The sequence below is a fragment of the Callorhinus ursinus genome, unplaced genomic scaffold (genome assembly GCF_003265705.2).
Source record: "Callorhinus ursinus isolate GAN/ISIS: 27379988/994484 unplaced genomic scaffold, GSC_fseal_2.0 scaffold19, whole genome shotgun sequence".
In the NCBI taxonomy this organism is placed as follows: Eukaryota; Metazoa; Chordata; class Mammalia; order Carnivora; family Otariidae; genus Callorhinus; species Callorhinus ursinus.
In genome coordinates this window covers 21,742,236-21,760,378 of record NW_027397081.1, presented here as the reverse complement: position 1 = coordinate 21,760,378, position 18,143 = coordinate 21,742,236, and the positions used below count along the sequence as shown (strand labels likewise).

Here is an 18,143-nt window from a genome sequence, read left to right as displayed (position 1 = left end):
ATCATGACCTGAGCCGAAACCAAGAGTTGGACACTTAACCGATGGAGCCACCTGGGCGCCCCTGCAACAGCCCCTCTATTATGTCTTATAGTTCTGTGGGTTGACCGGATGCAGCTAAGCAATTCTGCTGGCCTTGCTTTGGCTCTCTTATGCTGTTGCATTCAGATGACACCTGGGGCTGGAACAGCCAAAGTGGCTTCACTCCTATGTGTGTGAAGGCTGGAATCCCCACCTGCCTCCCCTTCCTTCCTTCCATCCCCCCACACCCCTGTAGTCTCTCTGCATGGCTCGCTTGGCTGTCTGTATGTGGCAACACAAAGAGTAGTAGTGCCAAGCCTTCTTAAGACTCAAGGCTGGAAGAGCACAGTCTCACTTCTGCCTTCCGTTGGTTAAAGCCGGTCCTGGGGCCAGCCCTGATTTAGCGGGGAGGGGACTGCCGGAGGGTGTCAATACTGCGGGGCTGTCTTTGGAGACTGGCTGCCCAGTAGGTAATAGCCTAACTCTTGACTGTTTGCTTACTATTTAGTTCACCTTGTCCCCAAGGAAATGCATTGTTTCATTACCAACTGGAGTTAATGCCCTGTGTTCTTCAACTTAAAATCTTCCGAGGTTAAACTAGCAAATTGTTGTAAAAAGGGAATACTAGTGTAGAGCAAGGAAAAATAACATCCTTCAAGTCACTCAACTACTGCATCCTGTAATTGATTTTTCAATAAGAGGTTGCTCCTGGAGGTTAGATGTTTCCGTGAATTACAAATTGAAATGTTACCTGTTTTCAGTTCTTGGGCTCAGATTGTCAGTATCCATGTGGGCAGTTAGATCACTGTGTAGAAAATGCACTGAAATAATGAATGTCCTCAAGCTCTCTCTTCTCTCTTTCTCCCATCCTGTGCAGTTCCTTTTGAAACAAATACAAAAGTGGAAATGGTCACAGCTTCCAATCCCACTCAGAATGATAAAAGAGATGGTTCAGAAGCTGGATTATTGAGCTCCTTTCCAGTGAAGGAACACTCCAGTGCAGTGGACTCAGCACCAGAGAAAAATGCTAGTGCTGCCTCGGTCCCTGACGCCCCCATCATTCTGAGCCCTCCGCAGACCTACACAGCTGATACGTACCACCTGGTCTGGAGGGCAGGGAAGGATGGTGGGCTGCCCATCAATGCCTATTTCGTGAAGTATCGAAAGGTAACGTCTTCTCATTTACCAGCTTTCTCTTTGCATGCCTTAACATTGTGTTGTGTAACACATGCTTATTATCTTTGACATTTATGGAACAGCAGGAAACAGAACAGGAGTGTTCTAGGACTGTGAGTTTGGGAGAGCTATCCCAGCAGTCATGCTGGATTTACCAGTCTTATAAAAGAAGTAAGAATAAAGTTTACGTAATTTCCCCCAAAATAGGAATTCAAAGAGCCCAGTGACTTCCTGACATTTTTTGTCAAACACTTTAACCACTTGGGTGTAAAGCTCTAGAAACCACTTTTTAAAAAGTCATCTCTTCCCTTTCTGAGATAGTAAAATACAGTTTATTTAGCAAATAAAGCAGTTTCTTATTAGAAACCCCGAACAAGTCCTCTGGCATAATCTCTGACGGTTATTTCTATTTCAAGTTGTCCTCCGTCATTGTATTGAAATCTAATGTTGTTTGGTGATTGATTCGGGTGAACCTTGATCCTCTCAGTTGATTTTTCAGTGTTTATCCTTCCAGAGGTTTGTATTAAAGCAAAATGAGAAAATCTGCTCTCTTTGTTTAATGATACTAGTAAATGAACCAAAGATGCCCTCATATTTAAAATACGTTTCTTTGTCCAAGCCATTTTGGTACCCATCACTGAATAGTAATATTTTTAATATCTGGAAAAACTAACATGGTGATATTTGAAAGTTTATTCACTGTTTCTAACCTGATGATTCCAGGTGAAGAAACTTTCACTGGGATTCTTCTTAACCCACACAAAAACTTCCATGCAATACTGTTTCCTGTGGGCAGTAAGACACAGCAGAGAGGATTTTTTTAAAATGTATTTCCCCTAATACATGTGGGAAGTGTCAAGACATGAAGAATGCTGAAAATAGATAATGGATAATTAGAGAATTCATATGTGCATACATACTCTAATTTATTATATATTATCATTAATACAGATTATTATATACTTATTTTATGCTCCTCTTAGCCCAGTAAGAAAGGACTGTTGTTTCCTTTACTAGTAAAGGAAGCAAACTCTGGAAGATCAGATCACTTGCTTGAGGCCGTAAGTTAATGGTAAGTAGCAGAACTAGGAGTCTTTTTATTCGTAAGAATTCCTAAGTTCTTGCTACAGGTCTCCTTCTATTTTTTAGCATGAAGAAATATTATGTCTTTTTGACTTCCAAGGGTATGTTTCATACCAAAATTCATCTGAAATTGATTTTTCTCAAATTTGAATGGAAGGTTTTTGTGCCCTGAGTCTCCTTTTTTTTTTTTTTTTTTTTTTAATGGCTTATTTTCTCTTGAGTAGCTAGATGATGGTGTTGGCCTGGTGGGAAGCTGGCACACGGTTCGAGTCCCAGGAAGTGAAAATGAGCTCCATTTAACTGAACTGGAGCCCTCTAGTCTCTATGAAGTTTTGATGGTTGCAAGAAGTGCAGCAGGTGAAGGGCAGCCTGCCATGCTCACCTTCCGAACCAGCAAAGGTGAGTATCACCTTCCTTAAGAGGAATGAGCTGGCTGACTTGATGTCACTTCATTAGTTAAGTGTCCTTTTGGGTTGTAGAGATTCTTGTATATAAATTCACTAAATCATTTTATTATCATATGGTTTTTGGCCATGCATATTGTGTTATTCCATCCCATCCAATGTTCTACAAATACTTTTGAGAGTTTATGATATGTAAGGCATTAGGGTAGGTGATGCAGAGAAAACAAAGATGATCAAGACAAGACCCATCCTAATGGTGCTTCTGCTTTGCTAAGGAGGGTAAGACACATAGATAAATACCAACTACAAGGCAGGATTTCAGTTCTGCTAATATTTACTGAATGCCTTTTATGTGCCGGGCAGTAAACAAAATCGACAAAACTCCTTGCCCTCGTGGAGCTCACATTCTAGTTGGGAGAGACTTACACCTAAGTTATAAGTACATTAAAAAGTGATGCATGCTGATAAGAGAAATAAATTAGGGGATGGTTATAGGAAGTGGATGGGGTAGCAGTTGACACAATTTAAGCAAGGTGCCAGAGAAGTCCTCAGCGAGCAGTCAACAGTGAGCAGAATGTCCAGGGTGAAGTAGAAAACCACATGGATATCTGGGGAAAGACCATCCCAGCTGATAGATTAGCAAGTGCAGAGACCCCGGGGTAGGGTGTGCTTGATGTACCCTAGGAACACTGAGGGGGCCACTGTGACAGAAGCAAAGTGAGGATGCTGTAGGGGAGAAAGCTCAGGGAGATGACAGAGTGGCCAAACCACACGGTGCCTTGTCGACCCTGCAAGGACATTGACTTTGACTCTGAGTGAGCCGGACGCATTGCAGGGTTTGAGCTGAGTTGTGACACTGTCTACTCTATGTTTCAGCGGGGCACTCTGGCTACAGGGTAAGGATAGAGTGGAGGATGGCAAAGGTGTCAGCAAAGAGGCCAAAATATGACAAGGAGAAGACTTAGAGAGAAGAGGCCGGGGGAGTACAAAGAAAGGATGTTCTTTCTGTGCAGTAGCTTGTTGAGGGTGGGCTTGATGGGAAAGATGCCATTATAGCTTGGACATAAATGGACGAAAAGACCAGTGAGTAGAGAGGGGAACGGGACAGAAGAGTATTTTAGTATGGCACAAAAATAAAAAGGAGGTATGATCGAGAATAAATTTATTTATTGGCTTTTGGAACAAGACCCTTTCATACTAATTATTGAGTCTAGCTAGAAAAATAATGAATATTTCTTATTTGAACTGTATTTTTTTCTTGAACTATATTTTGCGTTTTCATAATTAGTCCACAGTTGTTTATAGAATCTGACCTGTAAATACCGAATAATAAGCATGTATTTCAGTTTTACAATAATCACCCATTTTCACTTTTTGCCTCTTGGAATTTTAACCTCTTGGAATTTTAAAACTCAACATAATAATTTTCCCATAAAGAAACAGAAGCTCTTTAAGCATGAATTTTATGTTTTAGAATTAAGAAATAGGTAGAAGAAAAATGGGTGGATCATTTGAAAGCCTTTAGTCATTTAGCTTTTTTCACTTTGTGGCGTTTATTCTGTGTGTAAATGGAAGTTAGCCTGATGAAGAAAGACACCTTTTAGTTTTCCCTTAAAGCTACTAGAGAAAGACAAAGTACTTTTTCAAGTTCAATTCCTCAGATGAGCTAAGTATTTACAATGTAGGTCTTAAATTTAGACACTGTAACAGAGAAGCTCTTATATCTATATACCAGTTGAGTTTTATAGTATCTTTTCTTCCTCTACATAAACACAGAAGTTTATGTTGCTTTAGATGAGTATATGTCTTCTAACTTTTCCAGAGAAAACAACCTCGTCAAAAAACACGCAGGCTTCCTCTCCCCCCATGGGCATCCCTCGGCGCCCTGTTGTTTCAGAGGCTATGGACAACTTTGGAGTGGTCCTTACAGATTCCTCTAGGCATAGTGGAGGTAAAGTGGAGAATCTTCATTTTATTGATTTTGTTTGTTTACCAGTGTAACTGACATGTTTCAAATTACTGGAGGGATGGAGTGAGAGAGGGTATTTGATTGTCATTCAGATTATAGCCTACCATATAGCTCTTCCAGGTCCTATTTCAACCATTTTTTAATGCCCTGTACTCAGATCTTGGTAACTCAGTGTCATGATTGGTATTTAAGGTAATAAACACAGGTTCAAAATGTTCTGGTACTAAGGTTTTATAACTCATAAAAAGCATTTTTCTGTTTTTCTCTCTGGCAAAGAAACCAGATTTATACTTTAAGCTTTTTTTTTTTTGGTGACTTATCCAAATATATGGTGGTACCTATAGTAAGGTTTAGTTTTTTTTTAACCAAACGATTACATGCCATACTGTTTTATTGCTATATCTTGTCAGTGTCATACTTTGTTTTATTGCTGTATCATGCCAATTGTATGGTTTTAATTTTTATTTTTTTAATTTTTTATTTTTTAAAGATTCGCTCATTTATTTTAGAGAAGGGAGGGGCAGAGCAGGAGAGAGAGGGACAAGCAGACTCTCCGCTGAGCACGGAGCCCAATGCGGGGCTCCATCTCAAGACCCTGAGATCATGACGTGAGTCGAAACCAAGACTTGGATGCTTAGCCAGTTGAGTCACCCAGGCGCCCCCCAACTGAGTGGTTTTTAGATGTCATAGCAATACAGTTTTCAAATGACTTCTTTTCAGTATTTAAATTTCACATTATCAATTCTGCAATTACAACATAATGTAACTTTCTGCGACTGTGTTAATAGGTGTTAGGAGGACATCTAGGGAGGGCTTAAAATTTCATTGCTCTGAGAATGTTCAAGCTTCTCTTCCCTATTTTTATAGTCTTTCATGAATTGGTCTCAGACAAAAGCAAGTCATAACATTTGAACACCTTCTGGAACCCCTCTGCTTCTTCAGTGTCATGAGCTTCTTCTGCTTGAGTACTTTCACCTCTGAGGAGCAGTTCAGCTGCCTGAAGCAGATTACTTACACGGGTATCAGCTTTATCTGAATAAAGCTGCCCTCTGAAAAACAAAAATCTTATGATTTGTTTAACATACTCTGGTAGATAAGGACTAAATGCTGTTGCAGCGGAGGTAAAGTAAGTCTTGCCTTCCTGGGGTTTAGAGCATAGAGGATGACCTAGACGATAAGTCAATAACCATACAGGGGGTAATATAGACAAATGAACCCGTGATAATGATTTGGATTCATTATGCCTGAGAGTCTACCCTCGGTGTTAATGGGATCACAAGAGGAGAATGTAGAGGAGGCAGGTGGTGGTAAGAGAGGCTCGCTCAGCTAAGCCTCGTAGACAGGACTGCTGTGAAGACAAGAATGGATGAAGGAACAGGAAAAGAAGTTCTAGGGAAAGACAGCTCCTATGCAAAGAGATGGATGATGGACATGTTGTATTTCATTTAGAGGTGTGGAGGTTAGAGAATTGGTTTGGTTTGACTGGTTGCCGTGGGGAGTGACACCAGCGTGGGGGGAGGCAGGGGAGTACCTTGTATGATGTATTTCCAATTTCAGCCTTTCCCTGAAAGCTATGAAGAACTCTAAAGAACTTTAAGGAGGGGGAAAAGGGGAATGGCTGAAGATGAGGCTAGAGAAATAATGGGCGGAGGGACAGTGTAGATGAAGGACAAAGGGAATTGAATCCGTACTGAATGAAAGGGAGAAATGGCGTGACTCTGGGCTGGGGTGGCCAGGGACCATTTACCAAGGTAGGTAATCAGGATTTTTAGGTGCAGGTCATGGATTCAGTTCTGGAAGTTTGGAGTTATCTGGGCAGATATAGCTGTTAAGAAGTGATTTCTTGAATCTTCCCCACAACCGGATGAGGGAGATAGCCTATCAGTTTTACAGATTAGGAAACTGGAACTCATGGAGGTCACACAGCTTTGCCTGAGGTCATCCAGCAGGCATCCAGCAGTTCTTCACATTTGGATTTTTAAACTCCAGCTTGTCTTTGTTTTATGTCACATGCTCTTTCTTTTAGATCTTGAAGATTCTCCTCTGTAGAGATTCTTTTCCCTAATAACCTTTTTCTGTTTGATCTGTGGTGTTTTTTTCTTTGATGAGTTTTAACCTCCTGTGAATCAGTTTAAGGAGGTTGTTGATCTAGTACCAAAAAAGAGATTCACTAACAGTTCTGTTCATTCTGTTTCCATTGCTTTCTAACTTGAAAGGAATACAGTAAGTATCATTCAGAAGTTGCCTGCTTTGAATGTTTTCCTCTTTTTCTCCATTATGCAGTTTGTTTTTAAAATGCCACCATTTTCTCCATACAGGTACCATTGGCAACATCATTGTGTTCTTCCCAATGCACTTGTGTTCGGGCTAAAGAGATGTTGAGACAGAGTGGTCTTGCTTAAGGAATGTGACACTGGCTAGACAGACAGGGCTCCCTTAGCATAACCATGGCCCGGAGCTGGTCCTCCTCCTTCAGCTCTGGACACTTGACTGTTAGCCAGGCCAAAGATAGTCTCCTGAGACCCAGCTCACTTGTACAAAATTCAGAGGGGATGGATGTAAACCAGAGTGGTGATTTACTGATTTGCCCTGTAACCGTCACACAGACCAGATGGTTTCTCTCCGCATTCTTTCCTTGGAGGAACCAAGTGGGAAGCCAGTTATAACCACAAGATTGCTTGGTTAGCAAGAAGCGTTAGGTACATGGTTTAAATGGTGGATGGACGTACTCCTGATGTTTCTACCTGCCACGGGACTCTAGACTCTTGTGGGCTAGGACATCCCTTCCCCTTGGCAGTGCGAACTGAAACTGCTCGACATTGGTTCTCTCATCCCCGTTTTCTGATCAGGTGGATCATCTAATTGCTGAGAGCAGTTTTCTTTGTTTAACTACACACCCTGTCTTCCCGCTTTCATCCTGCGCAGCATTCTCCCTTCCCATTAATATCCCTGTTGATTTATTAGTCAAATTTTCTCTCTCTCTACCGCTTTCAGTCTGTTTTCTGGGAGTAGCTTTCCTCTAGGCTTGAGGTGTGTTAAGATAGGCTATGGTAGCAGTAGCTAATAATCTGTAGATCGTTTGCTGAATGTGTTTTATGTAGCTTGGATGGATAAAGAAAAACATTTAAACAAAATAACACCTAATTTTGAACATTTACTGTAAATTATAACCACATTCAGACTTGAGGCACCAAGTAATAATTACTTATACACTGTTTAGCTGTGAGTCCAAAGTAGCATGGTCACTATTCTCATGACCATTGACTTTCAGTGTTTTAGAGCTAATTCTCAAGTTTATAGATTATCTTGCTTTTCCTTCCTTTTATTTCCTGTTTTTGGCCATTTCATTGCCCATTAGCTTTTGACAGAGGGCAGGAAGATAGTCATAATATTATTAACTCTGGTAATAAGTTTGGTGACGAACCTTTAATAAAATGATCCTTGGGATTTATACCTTTCAGTTTATTTGAGTTATTCTTGTCTCTGACACCATGGGTTATTGGAATGGATGTTTCCGTGTTTAGTTCCAGAGGCACCTGACCGGCCTACCATCTCCACGGCATCAGAGACCTCTGTCTATGTCACTTGGATTCCGCGGGCCAATGGGGGTTCTCCAATCACTGCCTTCAAGGTCGAATACAAACGGATGAGGACCAGTGATTGGCTGGTGGCAGCTGAAGACATCCCTCCTTCCAAACTTTCTGTGGAAGTTCGTAGTTTAGAGCCAGGTAGTAATATTCAAACATTTCCCTTTTTGCCGTCTGACTTTATTGCTGACTTTATTGTTATTATTATTTTTTGGTTAAGATTTTATTTATTTAATTAGAGAGAGAGAGAGCATGAGAGTGAGAGAGATTGAGAGAACGAGTGGGGGGAGGGGCAGAGGGAGAAGTGGACCCCCCACAGAGCAGGGAGCCCGATGCAGGACTCCGGGATCACAACTGGAGCCAAAGGCAGGTGTTCAACCGACTGAGCCACCCACAGCACCCTGTGCTGACTTTAGATGCATATTTGTAATGATTTTGTACTCTTCTAATTATTAAAGTAATAGGAGCCTATTGTGTGAAAATTTGAAAGCAAAGAAACTAGAAAGAAGAGAGTAAGTCACCCGAAGCCCACCCATCCAGAGATAAGCATTGTTTTCACTTTGGTATATTTTTGGTAGCCTTTTTGTTTTTTTAATACAAACTGGGATCATGCCGAAAATACTGTTTCGTGACCCCATTTTCCCCATGTTATATCATATGCATTTCCCAGTGTCATTAGAAATTCTTCAAAAACTCAGTTTTTAATAACTATATATCTACTGTATAAGTATAGTATAATTTACTTAACCCATCCTTTTTTTCTGGGTTTTGGATTATTTTTAACTGTCAATAACTTAGAGCGTTGCGGTGACATCTTTGTGTATAGGTGTTTTGCTATGATTACATGTTTGAAGAGGAAAATTGCTTGTTATTTGACTAAAATTGTTTGATCTAATGATGAATCACAGCGTAGTTATACTTAGTGCTTAGGCTTAGGGAAACGAGAGAACACTTAATGCTTCTTTGCTCTCAAGTTTTGTTTCAGCAGAAGGACCCCCCCCCCAGCCACCCCCCCATCACCCCCAATATCTTGAGGCTGTATGCAGGAAGTTAAACCGCACAAGAGAAAAGCAGTAATCACAAATACACTGTTGTGGCTTTTATTTGTTTAGGTTTCATGACCATTTTGTTTATGGACTTCTAGATGTACTTAGTGGCACGTGCCTGTGTTTCTCTAAACAGGTAAAGAGAGGAGCCTGTAGGTATCATTGGGAGAAGGTGACAAGTTTTAAATGTGGGTGAGGCTAAACAGCATTCTATAGACAGAAAACGTCTTCAGAAGCGCAGTGGTTATTTCTGAGCCATCAGGAAACGTGCTCTAGGAGTCTAATTTATTCTTTAGATGCAGAGCTTCAGAAACTCACAATCCTTAGAGTTCTTTTTAAGTTCTTAGTATGTAATACAAATAAATGCCTTCTGTTGTAGTTTAGATCTGCTCCTTCTTATCCTATTCTTGGTGAAATCAGAGTGTCATCTGCTGATACCCACACAGCGCCCCTTCTGAAGTGTATTCGCCATATTAAACTTCGCTTCAGTTGTTTCTTTCAAGGGAAAAGAACCTAGTTTTGAGCACAGATACTTCAACTAATACTGTATTTGATGGTTATGACTTTAGAACATGACGGTAAGGAAAGTAAACGTGCTCTTTCCTGTTCTCCACCTGCCCCTTCCGTGACAGATGTCATTAATCTTTCGTGGCATTGTCTCCCGGTGGCTCCTCATAAGCTCTTGGAATCTGGATCATCATGAACATCCACTGCTGGTTGGCTGGCAAGTGGGTTGAAATCTGTTTACTGTATAGGCTTCAGAGGATGTGTTTGTTAGCGTAGAGCCTGGAGCGCAGTTTTCTTATTTTGAGTATCGTACCTTCAGCTGTCATATGGCCAAGTTTTTTAAAAACTGGTTTCTTTCCTCCCTCAAAAGGTTCAACGTACAAGTTTAGGGTCATTGCCATCAACCATTATGGTGAGAGTTTCCGGAGTTCAGCGTCTCGTCCTTATCAGGTGGCTGGGTTCCCCAATCGCTTTTCTAACCGTCCCATCACCGGGCCTCACATCGCATACACCGAAGCTGTCAGCGATACTCAGATCATGCTGAAGTGGACGGTAAGTGGGACATCTTCTCTAACGAGATGCTTTCCCATGTGGCCATGTTGACGATCGATTTACTAGTCTCACGACACGATATTATGAGTAGCAAAATGTTTTTAATTTTTAAGTGTTTGGCTGTGTTAACGATCGATTTACTATTCTGATGACAGGATATTATGAATGGCACATGTTTTTAACTATTAAAATAGTTAAAATTTTCCATGGGAAAATTGAAGGGCACAGATATTTGTCTAAAAAGCACATGTGGTAAGTGGGGCAGGGTTAAAAATACACTTGTCTCCTCAGCTTTCATCCAAGTGTTAACTTAATTGCCCTTTCAAGATTTATTTATTCTTTTTTTTAAGATTTCATTTATTCATTTGACATAGAGAGAGAGAGAGCACAAGCAGGGGGAGTGGCAGGCAGAGGAAGAGGGAGAAGCAGGCTCCCCACTGAGCAGAGAGCCCAATATGGGACTCAATCCCAGGACCCTGGGATCATGACCCAAGCCGAAGGCAGATGCCCAACCAACTGAGCCACCCAGGCATTGCAAGATTTATTTATTTTGAACTAAATGTTTTATGCCTTTGAACGTTGTGAAATACACTACTTTATTTTTGCTCCGCCCAACAGAAAACTAAATGCTCTTAATACCTTTGACTGCCTTTGAGTTAAATTCAAAATGGGCATCAAGGATGTTTGCAAAATGAAGCTAGAAAAATATCGCTGCAGAGATAAATGAATCTTCATGGCTGTGAAAGTTACATTTATTTTTGTCTTTGACAAGTCTTTGCTTCTCTTTTTTTTTAGTACATTCCATCAAGTAACAACAATACTCCCATTCAAGGATTTTATATCTACTACCGGCCGACAGATAGTGATAATGACAGTGATTACAAGCGGGATGTGGTAGAAGGTAAGTCCCCCTGGCAAGCTGGAGTCCCAGTAAAGAGCTTTGGTTGGAGAGGGTTTATAAGTATTACAAAAAACATCATCCCAGGTTAAGATAGAGAAGGCATGAAATGTTATGTACATTATTACTTTCACTTTTTCCCAAGGGACGACCATTTTTCCAATTTAATATATGCAGTTTCTTACATTTTGGTTAGAGAAACAGTTACCAAGGTATGGGGGAGATATGATTTGTCAGTAGTTCATCTGAAAAAGAATTTTGTTTTCTGTTTTATTTAAATGAATAGTAACCTGAGTATAAAAGTCACTTGCAACTTGTAGCTATATTTTTTTAAGATTTATTTATTTATTTATTTTTCAGAGAGAGGGAGAGAGAGACACACACACACACAAGCAGGGGGAGTGGCAGGCAGAGGGAAGAGCAGGCTCCCTGCTGAGCAAGGAGCTCAATGCGAGACTCAGTCCCAGGGTCGTAGGATCATGACCTGAGCCAAAGGCAGACGCTTAACTGACTGAGCCACCCAGGCGCCCCTTGTAGCTATATTTAAAAAAAATAATGTCTCAGTCCCCATTTCACTGAAGTCTGTACTAGAACGATTGCATCTTGAGCATGTAATCCGCTTTTAGGGATGCCAAAAAATTGGAATATACATAGAGTAAAAACCAGCCAAGACAGTGAAAGGGTGTTGAAACCGCCTTTCCCCTGCATCTAAAATCTAATCCAGAACTTTGCATGTGGTCTGAAGGCTGCAGATGGTCTGGCTGGCCCCTGCCTACACCTGCCGCCAGTCTCGCTCACCTCTCCCCACTCTCTCTGTGTCTCTTCCGTGACACACTGGCCCTCTGAGTTTCGTCGTGTGTGCCAAGACCTCTCTTGCCTCAGGACAATGACACAGGGCACTTCCTGCTACCTCCTGTGTTCCTCTTCCAGTGTTTGATTGAGGTCACTCCACGTTTCTGTTGTGAGCTTAGATGTTACTTCCTCAGATCACCCCCACCGCTGTATATGAGATACCCTTGGTGTAATTTCTAACCGTGGTCTTTACAGTTCTGTTATCATAGACTTTATCACGGTTGCTGTGTAAGAAGTGGGTGTGTCTGCATATGTGTGTGGATATATGAAATTATTTACTTTGTCTCCCCCACCAAATATTAGCCTCTCTGTAGGCAAGGAGCCTTTGCTCCCAGGGAGATTGTGTTCGGGATTTACTGAATGAAGGAATGATTGGAGTCCAGAAAGAACAAGGGAATGTCTGGGGATGATGAGGCTGGAAAAGGGACGATGAACAAGCAACATGACAGCTGTCTTCAAATACTGAATGACTGTTAAGTGGAGGAGAAACTCAGCCAGTTGGGGGAGGGGAGCTAAAAGGAAGTAGCGTAAGGAAGACCCCTCCAACACAGCGTTTTTAACAAAATAAGAAAATCCCTGATGTTGGAGGTGTTCAGTAGAAGCTAGATGCTTATTTCTTTCTTTCTTTCTTTTTTTTTTTTTAAGATTTCATTTATTTATTTGACAGAGAGAGACACAGTGAGAGAGGGAACACAAGCAGGGGGAGTGGGAGAGGGAGAAGCAGGCTTCCCGCTGAGCAGGGAGCCAGATGCGGGGCTCGATCCCAGGACCCTGGGACCATGACCTGAGCTGAAGGCAGATGCTTAACGACTGAGCCACCCCGGTGCCCCTGGATGCTTATTTCTTGGTGATATCTTGGAAGGGGTTCTTGCTTTGGGAGGAAGGCTTCTTCCAATCATTTTTTGCACTCCAAGATTCTGACTCTTTGAACTGCTAACATCCTAGATGGATCATGTCAGAAAATGGCCCTAGGCCAAGGTTATTTTCATATGACTTCTTGACATCAAATACTGCATATCGTTTTTGGTATAAGTAGCCTTATAATAAACTAGTTTAAGTATGCTATATCAGGTTTCTTTAAATATTGTAGCATTCCTTTTGATAGTTATCCAGTGGAATTTCTTTTGTAAAGTAGTAAAAGGTTATCATCTGAGTTTTAATACCTGGCACATGGTAGGTGCTCAGTAAATATTTTTTGAATAAAAGAGTGATTATTTCTCTTCATCTGGAAAAGTAGGAAACGAATCAGTTTCTAAAATCTGCTTTAAACATGAAGAATTGAGGAAATGAAGTCAGAGACTTGTTAGTGGCCAGATATTCTGTGAAGTTAAGACAGCTGTCTTGAGGGAGAAGTGACCTGAGGAAGCATGGGGAGGACTTTTGGGGTACCAGTACTGTTTCCTTTCTTGACCTAGGTATCGGTGCCATGGGTACATTCAGTTCCTGAACTTCAGCGAACTGTTGGGTTATGGGCACTTTTCCATATGCACATTTCACTTTCGAGAAAGGCTATTCAAAAAGAAGAAATAGTAAGAGTTGTTAGTCACTGTTCTAGATTCGAGTCCTAGTTTTAGTTTAGCTGGGTTAGGAGAGTGGGGCTGTCAGACTTCTATTTTTAAACTCTTTTGACAGGGGTTAAACGTTTGCTATAAAATAGTCCTGAACAAGGTAAATGTAAATAAAACGAACACCTGTCTCTCTGGTCTGTCTCTCTCGTCACCCTTTTTCCTACCTCTCCTGGTTCCACGCTCTAGAAATATCCACTGGTGACCAGTTTTTCAAGGTACTCTCTAGTTAAATCTTTGAACTTTTGCAAGCTTGGGGGATGTGAATATAGTGTGTGGAACTGGGAAATTACTTTACAGGAGCTTTTGTATCCATTAGTAGTGTCTGCAAATGTGAGTTCGCCTTATGGTTCACAGAGAACTTGTTTATAAACTTAGTAGACGGAGCAGTTAGATGTTTAAGTGGGCTTCACTGTGCTGTGTAATTTGCTTATTCCTTATTTTCAAGTTTATGCATGTGAAATTCTTTTTGTGGCAGTTTTAAACTGTTGGCCTGTTCTCCCAAACCAAGGAACAGAAGTATTTACCCTTTGCACGTAACGTTCTCTTTAAAGTAAAGTTTTAGATTACTTATGTGTATTGACTCAGAATTGTTTAAGCTTTTGGGAAAAAATCTGAAACTCGATTACAGTGTTAAAGAATCCGCTAAGAGCAATGATATTAAGTTATCCTATCTTCTGAATTAAGTTCCACATTGGGATAAACTGTAAATGTTTCTGGCATACCAGTGCCTCTGTGTGATATATATTTTTCTAAGATTTTATTTATTTATTTATTAGAGAGAGAGAGAGAAACAGCATGAGAGGAGAGAGGGTCAGAGGGAGAAGCAGGCTCCCCACTGAGCCGGGAGCCCGATGTGGGACTCGATCCCAGGACCCTGGGATCATGACCTGAGCTGAAGGCATTCACTTAACCAACTGAGCCACCCAGGCGCCCTCTGTGTGATATTTTTATCTTATAAGGTTAAGTTGAGTTTCAAATAAATCAAAGTATCAGGCATCCTAATCTTTAAGCCTGTTCCTTTGGTTTCTCACCTTTTCTAAAACATCCTTTGAGAAAAAAAATTACCCATTTAAGCAAAGGATATGCTGGTTGGTTGACTTTCAACCTGATAATACACTTAGTTGTCTTTTTCATCAATGATCAGTAAAGACTCTTTCTCTCTGCTAGTGCTTCCTGTCATTTAGCCATTCGAAGAATTACCCTAATAGTGGAATATTAATCTAATGAGATTTGTGTTCTTTTAACAATTTTCTCTCATTTGTAACATATCAGAGGTGTAGTTTAATTCCATTTTTACTAGGGCTTTGAAGGGAAAACTTCAAATTTAGTGTGGTAATTATTTGGAAGAATGTTTATAGTTAGGTGAGGGTAGGGCTGGGCAAGGAAATACCCGAGGACAGAGAAAAAATAGAAGTCTTTGAGAAAGTTTGTGGAATTTAGAAGTAGATCTATTCTAGTCTTTGAGTCAAGATTTTGAGTCAAGTTTATTGTAAGGTCCTCTTTACACTTATAAGGAGGGCATAGAATTCCTTACCTCTCAAGCCTTCCAGAGTCCCTTGATCCTAGAACAAGCAGATTCTCTTCCATGTAAACTATGGGTCTTTAGGAATGAGGGATTTTGTGATGGTGACCTGCAAAAGGGGTTGTGTTTCTGGTTCGCAGGATTTTTGTCTGTGTTGAATTAGAAAGGAACCTAGTGCTCTGGGTCCTGTCAGCCGAGTATATTTGACTTGGATGCTTGGTTTGGCTTTGTTTTTCCTTCAATTAATTCTTAAATCAGTAGGTGTTATATAGTTGAGCTTCTAAGGAACTGTGGAAACGATTTGAAGAGGTATTTTCTAAGAGGGATTAAAGGTGCTTGAAGAGTTCATTGAATCTGGCAGAAGTGTCCCTGTTTATTAAAGTTTGTCACATGCCCATGGAAAAGGAAAAATGGAGAGTGATTTATACAGGAGCGTTCAGTTGAAGAGCGTTTCTAAACGAAACATTGGCCATGTGCCGTGGATAACAGAATCATTCTGTTAGAGATGCTTGCATGGCTTGGGGACCCTGACTCAAGGAACCCAGAGGTTTCCGTAGTAAATTCGGCTTTTTGATTATTCTCAACCATTTATTCAGGCATGTGCTGAGCTGTCTGTTCATGTCACGTCCAGCCCAGTGGGATTGAGAGTTTCTCTAAGACCTGTCTTGTAAATAAACGGTCACTTGTCCTGGGTAAGGCACCATTTGCTGATCTCGTGTATAGTATTCCTTTCTGGTGGGCAGAGTGGATTGACTTGCTAGGCTAAAATGGGACATCAGAAGACTTTTTTTTTTTCTTCACCTGTGCGTGAAATTAACGTGCATTTTATGAAAGACTCACCACTAATTATTTATAAGGAAACAGAGCATTAGTACCAACGCACAGGTATCGTTTTAATTCGGTGTACCTCTTGTTCTTTGTTTTGTGGCACGTAACAGGAATGCTGTTTATCTGTGGTGCATTACTGAAATACTTCTATTAAGGACATTTTCATTGCACAGACTGACTCTATGGTGATAAGTGCTATTCCAACCTCATTTTGAGATCACCCTTCAGGTCGTACGATATGTAAAAATCCACGTTTATTTTTCCTTTCTAGGTTCAAAGCAGTGGCACATGATTGGCCATCTGCAGCCAGAAACCTCCTATGATATTAAAATGCAGTGCTTCAACGAAGGGGGAGAAAGCGAGTTTAGCAACGTGATGATCTGCGAAACTAAAGGTAGGAGAGGAATGAGAGCTCGTGCTTTTTCCCCCGGATGGTACAGGAATTAAACTCTGCATTATTCCTTGTGACTCTTGATATGTTTACCTAAGGAAGCGTCTGCTCTGGACCATTTCCTAGGTGCAGGTATTAAGACTGTCCCAACAGAAAATAGAGTATGTTGGCTAGAGCACTTATCTAAAACTTAGTTTACATAAGCATCGATCATATTCATTAATTTCCATGTGACTCAACTCTGCTGACATATGTAGATTGTGAAGTATCTTCTGTTTTTAGGATGGCGGTGCTACACGTCAATAATAGAAACAGCTAACGTGGCTATTTACAAACTCATGTCCAGTCACAGTTAATCTGGCAGAAAAAGGGACTGGGTTTTGTTTTGTTTTGTTTTGTTTTAAGATTTTTTATTTATTCATTTAACAGAGGTAGAGAGCGAGCACAGGTAGGTAGAGCGGCAGGCAGAGAGAGAGAGAGAAGCAGGTTCCCCGCTGAGCAAGGAGCCCGATGCGGGGCTCAATCCCAGGACCCTGGGATCATGACCTGAGCCAAAGGCAGACACCTAACCAACTAAGCCACCCAGGCGCCCCAAAAAGGGACTGTTTTAGCTTGTGTCTGTTTTAAAGAACAAGAGGAAATTTCCCAAAGTCCTCACCTTTCCCCACCCCTGCTAGTCTCAGTGGCTAGTCTCAGTCACACGCTCCCCAGACCATTCCCTGGAATTGACCAGGACCTACTCGAGTTGCGCGGGGTTTGAGCGGACAGCTGAATGAAATTGGGGCTCTGCTAGTGTGGGAGGAAAAGGCGGCTGAATGGGCCAGGCAGCCCTTTAGTGTCTGTTACAGGTGATTTTATGATGTCGATTTAACGATGAAGAAACTGAGGCTCAGAAGAATTGAACTGTAAAGACAAGACATAGTTTCATCTTTTAATGCTAAGTCATGTGACTTTCTGCTGCAAAACCCACACACTAAATCTACCTTTAAACATAGGTATACACACAGACCTTTAGATTTACTTTGGTTAGTATATATTTGAGGGGCTTTTTGTAGTAGTCACTGTGATATATTAATGGACGTTTCTTACTTGCCTCTAGAGTGTTGTAATACTCGGGACAAAATTAAATAAAAATGAAATTTATCATCTCTCTCCCCAAGACATTTAAGAATCTAGCCAGGCAGAACACAGACAACAGTGTAGTAACTGTATTGTTTAAATAGTATTATAGCATAACTGTGTCTATAATAATATGCCTCATCAGTGGACTTTGCTGGGGAAGAAAACGTTCTACCTACAGACTTTCAGGTCACTGACAAGTGAAAACACCTCTTTAAAACACTAACCATTTATATTGAATAACTTTCTAAAATGTATGACACAATTCCCAGCCTGTTCAAAGAGAGAATGTAGGATACACAGTCTCTGCTTTTAAGAAACGAGTCAAGGTTCTTGTTATGAACAATGATTGTCTTGTCTTTAGTAATTCAGTAAGGTTTTCCAGGAATGATGGAGGTGTTGATGACAGCCATTTTCTCCTGCCCTTAAAGATCATAGACTGTCATGATTTTTCTTTAGTTCTTTGGTTTCTCATCTTACTTTTCTTCTTTCATGCTCTTAGCCTCTTCTTCTTCCACCCCCTCCCCCTCCCTTCCTTCTCCCCTCCTCCTCCTCCCTTCCATCCCCCTCCCCCTCCTCCTCCCTTCCATCCCCCTCCCCCTTCTCCTCCCTTCCATCCCCCT

At 41.1% G+C, this 18,143-nt stretch overlaps 1 protein-coding gene across 13 annotated transcripts in view; it reads left to right on the top strand.

Moving 5' to 3' along the window:
- The window catches only part of CDON (cell adhesion associated, oncogene regulated), a 97,789-nt gene that overhangs the window by 52,929 nt on the left and 26,717 nt on the right, over positions 1–18,143 (top strand). For 12 of the 13 annotated variants that reach the window (XR_012381550.1, XR_012381549.1, XR_012381551.1 and 9 more), the window contains 7 exons: positions 896–1,185; positions 2,502–2,676; positions 4,504–4,632; positions 8,175–8,378; positions 10,161–10,342; positions 11,138–11,243; positions 16,282–16,404. Coding sequence is in view for 9 of the 13 variants with exons in the window: in XM_073903946.1 (XP_073760047.1) it covers positions 896–1,185; positions 2,502–2,676; positions 4,504–4,632; positions 8,175–8,378; positions 10,161–10,342; positions 11,138–11,243; positions 16,282–16,404 (1,209 nt within the window). In the remaining 4 variants the exon portion in view is untranslated. The remainder of the gene's footprint in view (positions 1–895; positions 1,186–2,501; positions 2,677–4,503; positions 4,633–8,174; positions 8,379–10,160; positions 10,343–11,137; positions 11,244–16,281; positions 16,405–18,143) is intronic. The other variant, XM_073903948.1, reaches the window with a different exon arrangement.